Consider the following 17,917-nt stretch of genomic DNA (forward strand, 5'->3'; position numbering starts at 1 on the left):
AACAGTTTCACAACAGAATGGTAAGTACTTTAGTTTTGATCCATTTGCATGTGATTGTTTTAAAATTAAAGGTCCTATATTACACAAAATGTACTCTTGTGAGCTTTAAAGGTGCACAATGTAACTTTTTGGTTGGGGTCTTGTTTCTGTGGATATGTCGTTATGCTTCAAATGTTCCACAATATGCTCTACTTTACATTTAGTAAATTACAGTTCATTTTATAGCTTAAGGTAAGATGATAGAAACTTTTTCGACAAAGCAATGACATCTCCAAGAAAAAAAGCATTTGACAGACCCTGTACCAGAAAAGTTACACAATACACCTTTATTCAAATCTAGGTATGTTTTTTGTGAAATCTAATATGTTTTATAGAAATTATTCTAACCTGTCATATTCACTTTAAGATGTATTATTTACTCAATTGTTTTTATATTTTAGGAAATCAGTTTCTCACATGAACAGTGTCATGTTTCTGCAGCAGCATCTTGTAAGTTCATCTGGTTCATACATTAAATGAAACAGCAGAAAAAAATATTGTTGAAATTCACAATCTTTTATGTCTCAGGTAAATTTGATGAGTTTCACTGGAGTCTGAACAACTATAGACCAGAACCTGTGAGTAACTCCACTCCTAAGAACCGGTTTACACCTCATTTAGTCCTGGTTTAGTCCTGGTTTAGACCTGGGTTTATTTTTTATTGTTCCATTTTTAACCCCATTTCAGGAATTTCAGGTCAATCCTTTAGACCTGGTTTAGTACTAGACCAATCCTGGTTCAGTATTTGTTTAGATCTGGTTTAGTCTTGGTTTGACCCTGTTTTAGTCCTATAGTTTAATCCTAATTTTGTTCTTGTTTTGTCCTCACTTTTTAGACCTGGTTTAGTCCTGATGTAATCCTGGTTTAGTCCTGGTTTTCCCTGAATATTGTTTAATTTCAAACAAAATTACAAATTTTCAGCCCCAAATTGAATTATGCATTTGTGAAAAACTGCCCGGAGCTACTTTTCTCTCTGTCTGTCTCTGTTACTCTCCTCTTGTGGCTTTGGGTCAGATCAGGTCCAGATATGGTCCTGGGGGTCTGGTCTTGGGTCTTCTTGGCTCCTGGCAGCATTCACACTTGTCAGGTCCAATTGGGTTTTGTCACATTGTGGAGCAGTTCGTTTGGACAGATGTGAACGTGCCCATATTGTAGACTACTGGGCCTAAAGGAAAGACCACAGAGACAGAGACAGTCTGTTCTGGGCTCCATAGACACAAACAGCAAAAGCAGAGAATTTAAACTTCTTCATGAATTAAACTCCGGAGTACCTGGAGGATTAAAGGGAGAGCGGAGGAAAGGCGGGGTCTGGAGGTATAAGGAACATTTGTCACTGGTCTAACCACACTTCAAACTCCGCCCCTCAAACTCATGCATGTGAATACTAGTGAGATCCTAAAGGGTTAGATTTCTTTCTCCTTTCACACTTTGAGACCAGCTCCTTAAACTGTCCCATGTGTCTCATCACAGTGTGGGGTCCATCCTCTGGTTCCTTTGCTGATCTACAGTGACCGACAGTTCCCGCCCACCTCTGAGTCTCAGCCAATCAGAGCTCACCATGACCCCCAAGCCGACGCTCACTCCTGGGCACACCCTTGTAACCATGGCAAAGGTAAACACAGGTGAGTCTGCGGCGTGTTCCTGTGTGTCAGTTGCCCTCCCATGTAATGTGAATAATGGACAAAATGAGTGATCAGGTTTATGTTTAGAATATAAAACAATATAATGCTGTATGTCCTCCAGGCCTGCGGGGGCAGTAAAGAAGCCTCTGAACGCTTTTATGCTGTACATGAAGGAGATGAGAGCCGCCGTTAGACAGGAAGTCCACGAGCGAGAGAGCGCCGCCATCAACCGCATCCTTGGACGCAGGGTCAGACTAGACCTGCACTAGACCTAGACTAGACCTAGACTAGACCTACACTAGACTTACAGTAGACCTGTACTGAAGCTGTTACTTGTTACTTTCAATTCTTTGGTAGTCTTGCGCCATCTGCACCTCAGGGCTAAACCAGGGCCAAACTAGGACTAAAACAGGATTAAAACAGGACTAAAATGGGACTAAAGCAAGACTTAATCTAGCCTAAAAGATGACTAAACATAAACCTGACCTCCCAGTCAAAAAGATTGACTGGATTCCAGACCAAGAAAAAGTCTCTGTATGTATGGAGGGAGTCAGGTAGTGGACAAGATTAAACTGGGACTAAACAAAGGAAAATTATATTTGAAAAACAAATCACATTTGTGTTGATTTGTTTGCAGTGGAACGCTCTGTCTCGTGCTGAACAGTCCAAATACTTTGACTTGGCCCAGAGGGAGAGACTGTTGCACCTGCAGCTGTACCCGGGCTGGTCCGCCAGAGACAACTACGTAAAAACTATTATTATTATTTTGATCTTTTATATTTTACACATTAGATCAACAGCATTTCTTTTTAAAGAGGATGTGCTGAAGTAAACTGTTTTATTTCAGGGGAAGAGGAAAAGGAAAGACAACCAGAGGAAAATTACACTCAAAATATCATCATCTTTGGAAAATTGCTTGTCTCCATGAAGATTTGATTGAAATGTTCCACAATGTGGCATTACTGTGAGCAGAGTTGTCACAGATCTGACCTGTAATATCATGGAAACCAAAAGATGGTAAATCCTGTCCCAAAACATTTTATAGTGCACCTTTAAGAACTATAATTGTGCAAATAAAATACTAAGTTGTTGTACAGTGTTGTGTATGAATAATTTGTAAAAGTAAAACATCAAACAAAAATAAAAATATCTCTGAATAAAGAGTCTATGGTCCAGTAGGTCACATTTAGTCCCGGTCTAGTCCAGGTCTTGAACTGGTCTCAGAGCCTGCCGCAGACTGGTCCAGAACTGGTCCCTCTGGTCCCTCTGGTCTGGATCCTGGGGCCACTGCAGATATGTGGTGGAGTTGAGGAGTCTCCGAAGGCGACAGAAGCGCTTGGGCACATCGTCATGGTGAAGCGGCTCTAGAAGAACCAAGATGGCGGCATCCTCTCTGCAGTTTCCCTCCAACAGCTGGAAATGTGTGAAATCCAGCTCGTACTTGCACCAGTCCGACCTGTAGAGGAAGAGAGGGGTTTTATTATTTTAATTATATAAGCTAAGACTCACATTATTTGATCAGTTTTAAGGTGTTTTTAAATACATTTCAAAGTAAATTATATATATATTATATTTAATATTGTATATAATTATATATATATATATATATATATATATATATATATTATATATATATATATATATATATATATATATATATATATATATATATATATATATATATATATATATATATATATATATATATATATATATATATATTATAATTTAGCCATCACTTTAACCACGACAGGAGTAATTTAGAATTAAACAGCAAGCAAAGTAGGGCGGCTCAATCTTGGAAAAAATGTAAAAATAATTACTGTTAAAGGTCCACTATGTAACTTTTCTGGTGTCGGGTCTGCCTACTTGTCTCCATGGAAATATTGGTGAGATGGAAAAATGTGATTATTTGTACAGACTTACATTGTCAATCTGCCAAAATATGAACTTCTTTCCTAATCTCATTAACTCAAATATATAAACATTAAACTGACTTGACAAAGTTGTGTGAGAGGATGAACAGAGTCCTGTGGCTGGACTCGATGGCCGTCACGATGTTGTCCATGATCCAGCGCCCGGGGAGAAAGTCCCTCCTGTGGAGACACAGCCTCAGAGGCTCTGGTCTGGGACTGGACTCTGGTCTGGTGTCCCAACTGGCCCCTGAACTGGACTCTGCTCTGGTTTCTTCAGAAGACCTGGAAATTGAAAACTTATTTTGTAATTTACATTTACACATTGCAAATGTGTAAAGGCCATATATAGGCCACATGTCTCTACATTATTTGTATTCCAAATTTCAAGTTTCTTTCAAGTTTAGGCTTTTTACCATTTGAAGATACAATAGGTTGGGAAATGTGTGCACTCCTTACTTGAGTGGTTCTATGTCAAACCTGACAGGAGCTGTGGACCAGATCTGAGCAGGACCACTTGTAATTATCCAAATTTATAGGTGCATGTTATGTAACTTTTCTGGTGGAGGGTTTATCACCTCCACTCAGAGGTTGTATATACGTATATATCTCCATGGACAGCAGATGACCCATGAGCTCCCTCACAGTAAGAATGCATGTTGTTGAAGATATTTTTGAGCAATAAAAACATCAGGTATGAAATAAACAGATACATTAAATGCAATACTGTGGATAATTCCAGACAAAGTAACCACCTCTCCATGGAGACGGGCTGATGGCAAAAGGTTCCATAGTTTCCCTTTGTCATTTCAACACCTCCATTCCCAGACTCTGTCTGTTCGAGCTCTGGAATTAGGTAGTTGTCCACCCAGGCGCTGTCTCTCTCGCTGTAGGACACAAACGCGTCATATGTGACCAAAAGTCTGTCTGTGTCCCTGTCCTCCCTCCTCATCCTCTCTCTCCTCCTCCTTCGATGTTTCGCTTTCAGCCACACAAATATCATATTCAGATACCAAAATGCATGCATTTTCCACAACACCGCACCCAAACACACAAGGAAAACAAGCACCAATCCACAGCTCAGGGCAACAAACAAAATATAGTGGCATTCAGGGAATGAGCGGTGCACGAGGGAAAGAGGTGTCCCCTGCAGGTGGAGAGGGGAGTCGCAGAAGTAGTTGTTGATTTCGTCTGTTAAAGATACATTTGATTTTCCACTGGATAAAGAGTGGAAAAATGGGACAAAATCACAGGAGCAGATGAATTTGTTGAGACCAGCTTGGAAGTTTTGGAGACGAGGAAAAGAGAGGAGGTCTGAATGGCTAAAGAAGTTCAGTGTATTTATCTGAGGAGAGAAAAACAAAAACAAAATATATGTATATAATGATTTAAAACATAAAGCTGCACTATGTAACTTATTTGCTCCATGAATATGCTCTTGCTTTGCCTGGATTGTTCCACAGTATGGCATTAAACATTTTGCCTCTATGGAGATAATATACCGTATTTCTTAAGGTATTTTTGAGCTATAAAGAACCTGAAATTGAAAACCTTGTGCACTATGTAACGTTTGCAGTGGTGCAGATATTCCACAGAATGGCATTTACTAGAGACATCACCTGGTGGAGTTACAGGTCAGCTCCAACTGATAAGTTTAATGCCGTAATGTGAAGCATTTCAAGCAAAGTAATAAGATATTCATGGGAACAAGCAAGTTTCAATCCTCTTGTCTTTTTTTTTTTTTACATGAGCCGAACAAAAAGCATTGTACCTGTATGGTCAAGGTCTGAAGGTTGGGATAGAGACTTCCGGGGGGCAGTGTGAGGAGCTTGTTCCCAGAGAGGTGAAGCTCTTTCAGGGCAGGAAGCTCGACAGAGAGCTCCTCCAGGTCATTATAGCTAAGATCCAACACCTGCAATGTCAAAAGCATGTTTTTAGAATTGTATGAATGAAATACCCCAAATTAACAGAGACTAAACTTTTTCGAGATAAACCTTTGGACTTTTTTTGTTAAATCTGTAGAATGCTTGATCATTGTTTTTGTTTTGTTTTTATGCCAAGTAGATGTTATTGCTTTGCCTGCATGTTCAACAACCTATGTATCTCCATGGTAACCAGCAGGCGATGCCACCAAGCCAAGTTACAAGTCAGATGTGTGGACAGGCAAGCCCCTTCACTTGAAAATTGTTGTTCTTGAACAATTAAAACACATGTAATTAAATACATGATGGACAGATAAGTTTAATGCAATTCTGTGGAATATTCCAGGAAAAGCAATAACATCTCCATGGAAACTAGCAGGTGGTGGACCTTTCACCACAAAAGTTACATAGTACACCTTTAAGTTAGGACTAAACCTCGATGAAACCAGGTCTAAACAAAGCAGAATGAACTCAACCAGGACTAAACCAGGTCTAATCTTGTGCCAGACCCAAACTAGAACTAAACCTAATCCCACAGGCTGTAACTAAAACAATGAACCTAAATAAAGACTATTTCAAATGTAAACCAGTTCTTACCTGCAGGGTTGGCGGCAGACAGGAGGTGGCGTTGGAGAGTTTGGTTCTGGACATGTTTAAGAACCTGAGAGACTGGGGCCATGGACACGAGGGAGGCATCGAGTTTAAGGTGTTCCTGCTGACGTCCAAGTGAGACAGTTTGGACAGATGAGAGACCATTCGGCTGATCAGAGACAGGGACTACAGGGAGAAAACAGACCATTCAGCTGATCAGAACGTGAAACCATTCAAACTAACCATTCAGATGTTCACAAAGGCTGTGCTTTGAAATGTAATTATACTGACTTTGATGGCTTTGACTCAGCCTAAAAAAATACTATCATTTAAAAGCCCCCATTATGCATTTCCTGATCTGTTATAATGTTATTTCTGCATCAAAAACCACACCCAAAGTTGTGTTTCGTTTCATTCACACATGTTTAACACACAAACAAAGCTTATTTAGGCTGAGTTCTTCTTTAAAAACCTAAAACAGAGCAAGTTTCAAGATGTACAGACTAATATTAAGGGATTACTCAAACTTAAATCAACTTCTCAAATATGTTTCTGTAGCATTAGGACCTTGATAGCATTAGCACTGATGTTGAGCACCCTTAGGTTCTTGAGCACCCCGGCTCCTTCACACAGGGTCTCAGTCAGGGTGGGGTCTGTCAGCAGGTTTTCACTCAGGTCCAGAAACATCAGGTTCTTTAACAGGAAAGCGGTGAAACATGGCATCACAAACACCTACGAGACAAGGACAAAGACCACTTTATTGTTATACTGTGTGGCATTACTTACATGTTAGGATAAATACTGTATTAATTTATTGTGAAGCATCTTTGTGTTACCGTGAAAACCCATATATTATTATCGTTATTATATCAAAAAGTCACATAACCCTTTTTCAATAACAAAAACATGTAAATACACTATATTATTATTATTATTCTGTCTACAAAGCCCAAATGCCCTGTTCCACCTGTGATGCTGTGTAGTTTTCAGGTTAACAATTACCTTTCCATTACCAATTACCATTTTTACTTCAGTAGAGATTGGCAATTCCAGGACTGAAATCATCCAAATGATTCTAGTGAAGGTGCATGGAGTTTAAAAACACAGTGGAGCACTTTCTCTATTAGCACATGACATCACAAGATGCAACAGATTGTAGTTGGTCTCAAATGTTGCTTCAGTCCCAAATTGAGGGTAAAAAGTTTGTCCAAAACAGACAAGAGTGTACCTTAGCGTTGATGACGGAGATCTTTCGTGGATACTCCAGGATGAAACCCAGAGGCAAAAAAGACCTAAACTCAAAAACATTCAGCACCACAATATCTTTAATGAAGATCTCATCGAGGCTTTTGTGATCAGTCTTATGCGCCTTCTCCCAACTACAACAAGAAAAACATATAGGGACTTACTTTAATTAATACATACACACGTACGCGCACACACACACACACCCACATGCACGCACGCATGCACGCACATACACACACACCCCCCCCACACACTCACACACACATACACACACACATACACACATACACACACACAAACTCCGAGACTGGGAGCCAGGCCTTCTTGTCCAACATCAGTGTGATGTCACAAATGTGCTGGTTTAAATGTGGTCAAAAGTTCCCATAAACACACTCCTAAACCTTGTGGACAGCCTTCCCAAAAAAGTTGAAGCTGTTACAGCAGCAAAGGGTGGACCGATGTCATATTAAACCATATGGATTAAGAATGGGGTGCTTTATTTCATATGCGAGTCAAGGCAGGTGAGTGAATACCTTTGACAACAGGAGCACGTATCGCAGCAGGACTCATATCTGTCTCACTATTTAATAGCTATATGATGTTGCTGGACTTATTTTCTCTGCTAAAAGCGATAGCTTTGCTACACATCATGTAAACAAACAGCACCATGTGAGTGCAGGCCATAGAGAGTAGGGTTCTATGGCAATTGTGCTTGAGCACATGACGATTCTAAAGCCCTAGTGTGAGTGTGCCCTTAGTGGTGATTTAAGTCCTGATTATGTCCTGTTTAGTTCTTGTTTAGTCCTGGTTCATCCCTGGACCCTTTGATCTGATGCATGTGTAAATGTGAGAGCAAACTTAGTTCTGGTTTAGTCCTGGTTTAGTTCTGATTTGGTCCCATTTAAGTTTAGTTCTGGCTTGATACCTTCCAACTCCGTTTAGAGTGATGTTGTTTACGGAGAGTGTGGTAATAGGTGCTCCATCTATCTCCACCAAAAGTCTAACAGTCGTCTGATCTGTCAAATATGAGTTATGGAACGAAATATGTCTGAAACAAACAAACAAACAAACAAAACATTAGACAGGAGCAGAACCAGGGAGCAGAGAAGAGAGTCAGAAGAGCAGGCAGGTGCAGACAAGTGTAGACAGAAACAGACAGGTGCAGAGTCGGAGGAGCAGAGACAGAGGACCAGAAACACTGACTGACTCATAGATGTGGTGTTGCTTGCAGACAGGAGCAGAGCCAGAAGAGCAGACAGATGCAGACAGGAGCAGACCTGACTCTTTTCTGGGCCACTTCTCTGAATGGCAGGACGGAGAGGTTGGTGCTCATGGAAATATTATCCAGTGTGAGATGAGTTTGTGGATATGAAACATCATGGAGCACAGCAGAGGCCAGAGTCTGGTTCAACAAAAATGGAGAGTGAAGGCCGAGGGTCACATGGTCCAAGGGCCAGATTTGAGCAAGGGCCCCGGAATCGTACCTGCAACCAGCCAGACAATATAAGAATAAAAAATCACAACTGACCCACAACCTTTAAAGATGCACTATGTAACTTTTCGGTTGGGGGTTCGCCATCTTAACAGCTCTACCTTACGCTTATTCAATTACAGGTGTTTTTATAGCTCAAAAATACTTAGAAAACATGCATTCTGACTGTGAATGGGGTCGCCTCTCCACAGATCTGACCTGTAATTTGGCCTGGTCTTGTCTCCATGAAGATAGAAATGTTTTTTACTGTTAAACATTCCAGACAAAGCAATAACAGCTCCAAAAGCAGGTGACGCACCCTCCACCAGAAAAGTTACACAATGCACCTTTAATATGAGAGTGGCTCTGGCAGTGAGGTTGAAGGTTTTAAGCCAAGTCTGACAGGTAAATACTGCCACTGTGTTCTTGGGCAATTCATTTGTGAATATCTTTGAGTAAGAGTTGGAGAGAGATTGCAGTCACATTTCTTTTATGCTTACTATGCTTTTATGCTTTATGGTTTGAGCTCTTTTACAATAAATGTGTTTAAAACGTGCCCGAAAATTGTTACTATAATTACATTATTTAGATCCGTATCATAGACTGTATAACAACGGACACAGCTAACTACCACCACGTTCTTCTTTAGACAGTCAGTGGTCAGAATCAAATCAGATTCAGACCAGAATCCAACGTCAAAAATTGAAATCACTCGTGTTGTGTAATTTAAAATATGTTTTAATGGATTTTATGGAAGGATAGTTTATGAGGAATGAAGAGTTTATGAGGAAGGAAGTTATGAGTCGAACTTTCATTATGAATCTACAATTGTGCAAAAATACTATCTGAGTCACAAAGGCTGCAGTTATTTAGACAATACAATGGCCTCTTCAAAGCTGATTCTCGTATTAGTTTATCAGTTCAGGTGTACTCACTGTACACTCTTGAAATAAATAGAAGAAAAAATCACATTTAATTTCTTTTTCTTCAAAATTGTACAGCCCTTTTTTTCTGTCTTTCTTTCTTTCTTTCTTTCTTTCTTTGTTTTTTAACCCATATTTTTGTTTGTGTTGCACCTTTTAAGGTTGTTGGCATCGACAAGCAGCTGCTTCAGTCCTCCCACTCCCCTCAGGTCAGAGACTCGGATTTCCTCCAACGACTCTCCTCCAAAGCTCAGGACACGCAGTCTGACCAGGGTCTGGAAGGGAGGAGGAGAGCCAAGGCATCTGATAGAAAGAGAGGGAGAGGTAAAAGGGCTGGAATAGGACTAAACCAGGACTAAACTAGTGGCTGAACCAAGACAAAACCAGGATAAAGCAAGTCTAAAACAGAACTGAACCAGAACTAACTGAACCTGAAGTAGGACCAGGACTAAAACATGAGTAAACCAGGGCTGAAGCACAACTAAACTTGGACTAAACCAGGACTGAAGCAGAACTAAACTTGGACTAAACCAGGACTGAAGCAGAACTAAACTTGGACTAAACCAGGACTGAAGCAGAACTAAACTTGGACTAAAGCAGGACTGAAGCAGAACTAAACTTGGACTAAAGCAGGACTGAAGCAGAACTAAACTTGGACTAAAGCAGGACTGAAGCAGAACTAAACTTGGACTAAAGCAGGACTGGCCTCACTTGTACAGGTTGCTGTGCAGTTTGAGGCTCTCTAGCGCCCCCAGCTTGTTGAACCAGCGATGGTCCAGAGTAGTGAGCAGGTTCTGGGACAGGTCCAGTTCTTTCAGATTCCACAGACCGGAGAAGGCCTGCGGGTCGATCTGGGACAGTCTGTTCGCTGGAGGCAGAGGAAGTTGGTAAAGATTTGAAGGTCACTGTGAAACTCAATTGTATTAGGAGCTGATGAAAGATGAAGAAATAACACAAAATAATAAAAAAGTAAAACATTTTTGGTGCACTGTGTAACTTTTGTGGAGGAGGATATAACATCTCAACAACAACAGCTGTCTCATGGACGTGCTGTTGCTTTGCCTGAAATGTTCCACAGTATGGTGAGACACTGCAGGTGAATGGGAAATAAACTTAAATTTAGGCATATGTATTTGAAAATGTGTGTTGTTTACTTACTTAAAGGGAAAAAGGTATCACAAGTTTTTCATCATTTAATATTTTTTATATAAATATGGCATTTTATGTGTTAAAAATGACACAATTTCATTTTGCTGACATGAAAATTAACTTATTTTTGCCTCATTTTTGGACTTTAACAAAGCAAACCCTCCTCCAGAAAAGTTACATAGTGCATCTTTATGACACTTCATGCATTTCTTATTAATGATGGGTAAGACAATTGACTAATTCATATATTGTCAGGCCATGTTTGTAAAAGCAAAATAGTTCCTAAATATTTTACGTGGTAATAACTAACTAACAAACTAAACAACAACAAACAAACAAACAAACTAACAAACAAACTAACAAACAAACTAACAAACTAACTAACAAACTAACTAACAAACTAACCAACTAACAAACTAACTAACAAACAAACTAACAAACTAACTAACTAACAAAAACAAAAAACTAACAAACAAACTAACTAACTAACAAACTAACTAACAAACTAACTAACAAACTAACTAACAAAACTAACAAACAAACTAACTAACAAACTAACAAACTAACAAAAACTAACAACACAAAAACAAACTAACTAACTAACAAACTAACTAACAAAACTAACTAACAAACTAACTAACAAACAAACTAACTAACAAACTAAACAAACTAACTAAACAAACTAACAAAAACAAACTAACAACTAACTAACAAACAAACTAACAAACAAACTAACAAACTAACAAACAACAAAACTAACAAACTAACTAAAAACAAACTAACTAACAAACTAACTAACAAACTAACAAACTAAACTAACAAACTAAACTAAACAAACTAACAAACAAACAAACTAACAAACAAACTAACAAACTAACTAACAAACAAACAAACAAACTAACTAACAAACTAACTAACAAACAAACTAACAAACAACTAACTAACAAACAAACTAACAAACTAACAAACTAACTAAAACAAACTAACTAACAAACTAACAAACAAACTAAACAAACTAACAAACTAACTAAACAACACTAACTAACAAACTAACTAACAAACTAACAAACTAACTAAAAACTAACTAACTAACAAACTAACACTAACAAACTAACAAACAAACTAACAAACAAACTAACAAACTAACAAACAAACTAACAACAAACTAACAAACAAACAAACTAACAAACAAACTAACAAACTAAACAAATAAACTAAACTAAACAAACTAACAAACAAACTAACAAAAACAAAAACAAACTAACAAACAACTAACAAACAAACTAACTAACAAACTAACAAACTAACAAACTAAAACAAACAAACTAACTAACAAACTAACTAACAAACTAACAAACAAACTAACAACAAACAAACAAACTAACAAACAAACTAACAAACTAACAAACAACTAACAAACAAACTAACAAACAAACAAAACTAACTAACAAACAACAAACTAACTAACAAACAAACTAACTAAAACAAAAAACAAACTAACAAACAAACTAACTAACAAACTAACTAACAAACTAACAAACTAACAAACAAACTAACAAACTAACAAACTAACAAACAAACTAACAAACTAACAAACTAACTAACAAACTAACTAAACAAACTAAAACAAACAAACTAACAAACAAACTAACAAACAAACTAACAAACTAACTAACAAACAAACTAACAAACAAACTAACAAACAAACTAACAAACAAACAAACTAACAAAAAACAAACTAACAAACAAACTAACTAACAAACAAACTAACAAACAAACTAACTAACAAACAAACTAACAAACAAACTAACAAACAAACTAACAAACAAACTAACTAACAAACAAACTAACAAACAAACAAACTAACAAACAAACAAACTAACAAACAAACTAACAAACAAACAATAACAAACTAACTAACAAACAAACTAACACAAACTAACAAACAAACAAACTAACAAACTAACAAACAAACTAACTAACACAAACAAACTAACTAACAAACTAACAAACAAAACAACAAACTAACAAACAAACTAACAAACAAACTAACAAACAAACTAACAAATAACAAACAAACAAACTAACTAACAAACAAACTAAACAAACAAACTAACTAACTAAACAAACAAATAACTAACAAACAAACTAACTAACAACAAACTAACAAAACTAACAAACAAACTAACAAAAACTAAACTAACAAACAAACAAACTAACAAACAAACTAACAAACTAACAAACAAACTAAACAAACTAACTAAACAACTACTAACAAACTAACAACACTAACTAACAAACAAACTAACAAACTAACTAAAACTAAACTAACTAACAAACAAAAACTAACTAACAAACAAACAAATAACAAACTAAAACAAACAAACTAAAAACAAACTAACTAAACTAAACTAACTAAACAAACTAACAAACAAACTAACAAACAAACTAACAAACTAACTAACAAAACAAACTAACTAAAACAAATAACAAACTAACTAACAAACTAACAAACTAAACAAACAAACTAACAACAAACTAACAAACAAACTAACAAACAAACTAACTAACAAACTAACTAACAAAAAAACTAACAAACAAACTAACTAAACTAACAAACTAACTAACAAACTAACAAACAAACTAACAAACTAACAAACAAACAACTAACAAAAACAAACTAACAAACAAAACAAAAACAAACTAACAAACAACTAACTAACTAACTAACAAACTAACTAACAAACTAACAAACAAACTAACTAACAAACAAAAACAAACAACTAACTAACAAACAAACTAACAAACAAACTAACAACAAACTAACAAACAAACTAACAAACAAACTAACTAACAACAACACAAACTAACTAACAAACTAACAAACTAAAACTAACAAACAAACTAACAAACAAAACTAACAAACAAACTAACTAACAAACTAAACAAACAAACTAACAAACTAACAAACTAACTAACAAACAAACTAACAAACAAACTAACACTAACAAACAAACTAACAAACAAACTAACAAACAAACTAACTAACAAACAAACTAACAAACTAACTAACAAACAAACTAACAAACTAACTAACAAACAAAAACAAACTAACTAACAAACAAACTAACAAACTAACTAACAAAAACTAACAAACAAACTAACAAACAAACTAACAAACAAACAAACTAACTAACAAACAAACTAACAAACAAACTAACAAACAAACAAACTAACAAACAAACAAACTAACAAACTAACAAACTAACTAACAAACAAACAACTAACTAACAAACTAACAAACAAACTAACAAACAAACTAACAAACTAACTAACAAACAAACAAACTAACAAACAAACTAACAAACTAACAAACTAACAACTAACAAACTAACTAACAAACTAACTAACTAACAAACAAACTAACAAACTAACAAACTAACAACAAAACTAACAAACTAAACAAACAAACTAACAAACTAACAAACAACAAACAAACTAACAAACTAAACAAACAAACTAACTAACAAACTAACAAACTAACTAACAAACTAACTAACAAACTAACTAACAAACTAACTAACAAACAAACTAACAAACTAACTAACAAAAACAAACTAACAAACTAACAAACTAACAAACTAACAAACAAAACAAACTAACAAACTAACAAACACTAACAAACTAACTAACAAACTAACTAACAAAACTAACTAACAAACTAACCATCTAACAAACTAACTAACAAACAAACTAACAAACAAACTAACAAACTAACTAACAAACAAACTAACAAACAAACTAACTAACTAAAACAAACAAACTAACAAAAACAAACTAACAAACAAACTAACAAACAAACTAACAAACTAACTAACAAACAAACTAACAAACAAACTAACAAACAAACTAACAAACAAACTAACAAACTAACAACAAACTAACTAACAAAAACTAACAAACAAACTAACAAACTAACAAACAAACTAACTAAAAACAAAACTAACTAAAAACAAAACAAACTAACAAACAAAACTAACAAACTAACAAACAAACTAACAAACAAATAACAATAACAAACAAACTAACAACAAAACTAACAACTAACAAACAAACTAACTAAACAAACAAACTAACTAACAAACAAAACTAACAAACAAACTAACAAACAAACTAACAAACTAACTAAAACAAACTAACAAACTAAACTAACAAACTAAACTAACAAACTAAACTAAAAACAAAACAAACAAACTAACAAACTAACAAACAAACTAACAAACAAACTAACAAACTAACTAACTAACAAACTAACTAAAACTAACAAACAAACTAAACAAACAAACTAACTAACAAACAAAACTAACTAAACTAACAAACAAACTAACAAACTAACAAACAAACTAAAACTAAAAACAAAAACTAACTAACAAACTAAAACAAACTAACAAACAAACTAACAAACTAACAAACAAACAAACTAACAAACAAACTAACTAAACTAACTAACTAACAAACTAAACTAAACTAACTAACAAACTAACTAACAAAAACAAAACTAACAAACAAACTAACAAACAAACTAACAAACAAACTAACAAACAAACTAAACAAACTAACAAAAACAAACTAACAAACAAACTAACTAACAAACTAAAACAACTAACAAACTAACTAAACAAACTAACAAAACTAAACAAACTAACAAACAACAAACAAACTAACAAAACTAACTAACAACAAACTAACAAACAAACAAACAAACTAAACTAACAAACAAACTAACTAACAAAACTAACTAACAAACTAACTAACAAACTAACTAACAAACAAACTAACAAACAAACTAACTAACAAACAAACTAACAAACAAACTAACAAACAAACTAACTAACAAACAAACTAACAAACAAACTAACTAACAAACAAACTAACTAACAAACAAACTAACAAACAACTAACAAACTAACTAAACAAACTAACAAACAAACTAACAACTAACAAACTAACAAACAAACTAACAAACAAACTAACAAACTAACTAAAACAAACTAACAAACAAACTAACTAAAAACAAACTAACAACAAACTAAACTAACAAACAAACTAACAAAACAAACTAACAAACAAACTAACAAACAAACAAACTAACAAACAACTAACAACTAACAAACAAACTAACAAACTAAACTAACAAACAAACTAACAAACAAACTAACAAACAAACTAACAAACAAACTAAAAAAACTAACAAACTAACAAAAACAACTAAACTAACAAACTAAACAAACTAACAAACTAACAACAAACTAAACTAACAAACAAACTAACTAACAAAAACAAACTAACTAACTAACTAACAAACAAAAACTAACTAACAAACAAACTAACAAACTAACAAACTAACTAACAAACTAAACTAAAACAAACTAACAAACAACTAACTAACAAAACAAAAACTAACACAAACTAAAAACTAAACAAACAAACAAACTAACAACTAACTAACTAAAAACTAACTAACTAACTAACTAACTAACTAACTAACAAACTAACAAACAAACTAACTAACTAAATACATAAATAAATATGTTTTTGTTTTTGTATTTACCGTGCATTTTCAGAACCAGGAGTTCCCTTAGTGGTCCAAGGTCCTGACTGTGGATCTCAGTGATCTGGTTATAATTCAGGTCCAGAGTCCGGGTTTGGTCTGGGACTGAGGGGACAGAGCTGAGTCCAGAGTGGGAGCAGGTACAGTCCAGATCCTGGTCACACCGGCATGACTGTGGTGATCTGTCCCCGAGCAGATTCTGTGCTGAGGACAAAGTCATCGCCAGCACAGGAAACAGAGCCCAGACACACGGCATCTGAGAGAGAGAAAAGAGAGGGTTAGTTCTGGTTTGGACCTAGTTTGGTTCTGGCTTGGTCCTGGTTTAGTCCTGGTTTAGACCTTGTGTAGACCTAGTTTAGTTGAGATTTAGTCCTGGTTTAGACCTGGTTTGGTCTGTCCAGGTATGGTCCTAGTTTGGCCCTAGTTTAGTCCTGTTTTGGTCCTGGTTTGGTCCTGGTTTAGACCTAGTTTAGACCTGTTTTGGCCCTGGTTTAGGTGTAGTTTAGACCTGGTTAAGTAGAGATTTAGTCCTAGTTTAGACTTGGTTTGATGTGTCCTGATGTGGTCCTAGTTTGGCCCGAGTTTAGTCCTGTTTTGGTCCTGATTTAATCCTGGTTTAGACCTAGTTTAGACTTGGTTTAGTTGAGATTTAGTCATGGTTTAGCCTTGATTTCCACTAGTACTGATTTAGTCCTTCTGGTTAAGTTCTGTTTTGGTCCTAGTTTAGTCCTGGTTTAGTCTTGGTTAGTCCTAGTTTAGTCCTGGTTTAGTCTTGGTTAGTCCTGACATAATCCTCCTGGTTTATTCCTGGTTTATTCCTGGTTTAGTCCTGGTTTAGTCTTGGTTAGTCCTAGTTTAGTCCTGGTTCAGTCTTGGTTAGTCCTGACATAATCCTCCTGGTTTAGACCTGGTTTAGTCCTACCATCACTGTAGAGTTTAGTCTTGATTTACAGCCAGTTTTGTCCAAATCAACAAATATGAACATAACAAAATCAAAGAAGTAACACAAATGTAAAGAAATATGATGAAAACCCTATCATCTTGATAAGAATTGAACACTTTCACCTTTTGACGACTTCGCTGACGAAGCAGACAGTCCGCTATTGTTGGTCTGTGTCTGTTACAGAGGAAGTTCAAAAGTGGAACAGAAAAAGTCTATGAAAATGAACTCGAAACATGACACTCAATTAATATTCAAACAGGATTCAAGTAGGGTGGGACCAGAACTGAAAACCACAGGACGAAACCAGGACTAGACCAGGTCTAGACCCGGACTAAACCTGAGCCAAACCAACCAGGGCTGGACCAGGACTAAACCAGGACTAAATCAGGACTAAACCAGGACTAAATCAGCACTAAACTAAAAATAGATTAAACAACAAAATAGATTTTTTTAAATTCATTTTTTGTGCTGTACTTTATAAAAAC

The 17,917-nt window shown here is 35.6% G+C and overlaps 2 protein-coding genes across 4 annotated transcripts; one reads left to right on the plus strand and one right to left on the minus strand.

Annotated features, from left to right (window-relative positions):
* The first annotated feature begins 1,580 nt into the window (after window positions 1–1,580).
* Window positions 1,581–2,611, plus strand: LOC129409772 (transcription factor 7-like). Of its 2 annotated transcripts, XM_055156460.1 has the most exons (4): window positions 1,581–1,651; window positions 1,783–1,909; window positions 2,299–2,406; window positions 2,509–2,611. In XM_055156460.1, exons 2-4 carry the CDS (start codon window positions 1,820–1,822, stop codon window positions 2,587–2,589), a joined length of 279 nt encoding a protein of 92 aa, XP_055012435.1. In that variant the 5' UTR covers window positions 1,581–1,651; window positions 1,783–1,819; the 3' UTR covers window positions 2,590–2,611. The 2 variants fall into 2 exon arrangements, 1 of the variants encoding a protein (XP_055012435.1); XR_008632558.1 differs by lacking the exon at window positions 1,581–1,651 and having other exon boundaries at window positions 1,865–2,215.
* Window positions 2,481–17,623, minus strand: tlr2 (toll-like receptor 2). Of its 2 annotated transcripts, XM_055156413.1 has the most exons (13): window positions 17,555–17,623; window positions 16,490–16,745; window positions 10,441–10,597; window positions 9,883–10,032; window positions 8,613–8,819; window positions 8,261–8,383; window positions 7,316–7,466; window positions 6,655–6,819; window positions 6,094–6,273; window positions 5,346–5,486; window positions 4,330–4,919; window positions 3,659–3,859; window positions 2,481–3,117 (listed from the first exon to the last, which is right to left on the minus strand). In XM_055156413.1, exons 2-13 carry the CDS (start codon window positions 16,743–16,745, stop codon window positions 2,859–2,861), a joined length of 2,580 nt encoding a protein of 859 aa, XP_055012388.1. In that variant the 5' UTR covers window positions 17,555–17,623; the 3' UTR covers window positions 2,481–2,858. The 2 variants fall into 2 exon arrangements, with proteins under 2 accessions (XP_055012388.1, XP_055012389.1); XM_055156414.1 differs by lacking the exon at window positions 8,261–8,383.
* Window positions 17,624–17,917: the final 294 nt, after the last annotated feature.

This window comes from Boleophthalmus pectinirostris, unplaced genomic scaffold, assembly GCF_026225935.1.
Source record: "Boleophthalmus pectinirostris isolate CB_2022bp ecotype Guang Dong unplaced genomic scaffold, ASM2622593v1 HiC_scaffold_20, whole genome shotgun sequence".
NCBI classification, from domain to species: domain Eukaryota; kingdom Metazoa; phylum Chordata; class Actinopteri; order Gobiiformes; family Gobiidae; genus Boleophthalmus; species Boleophthalmus pectinirostris.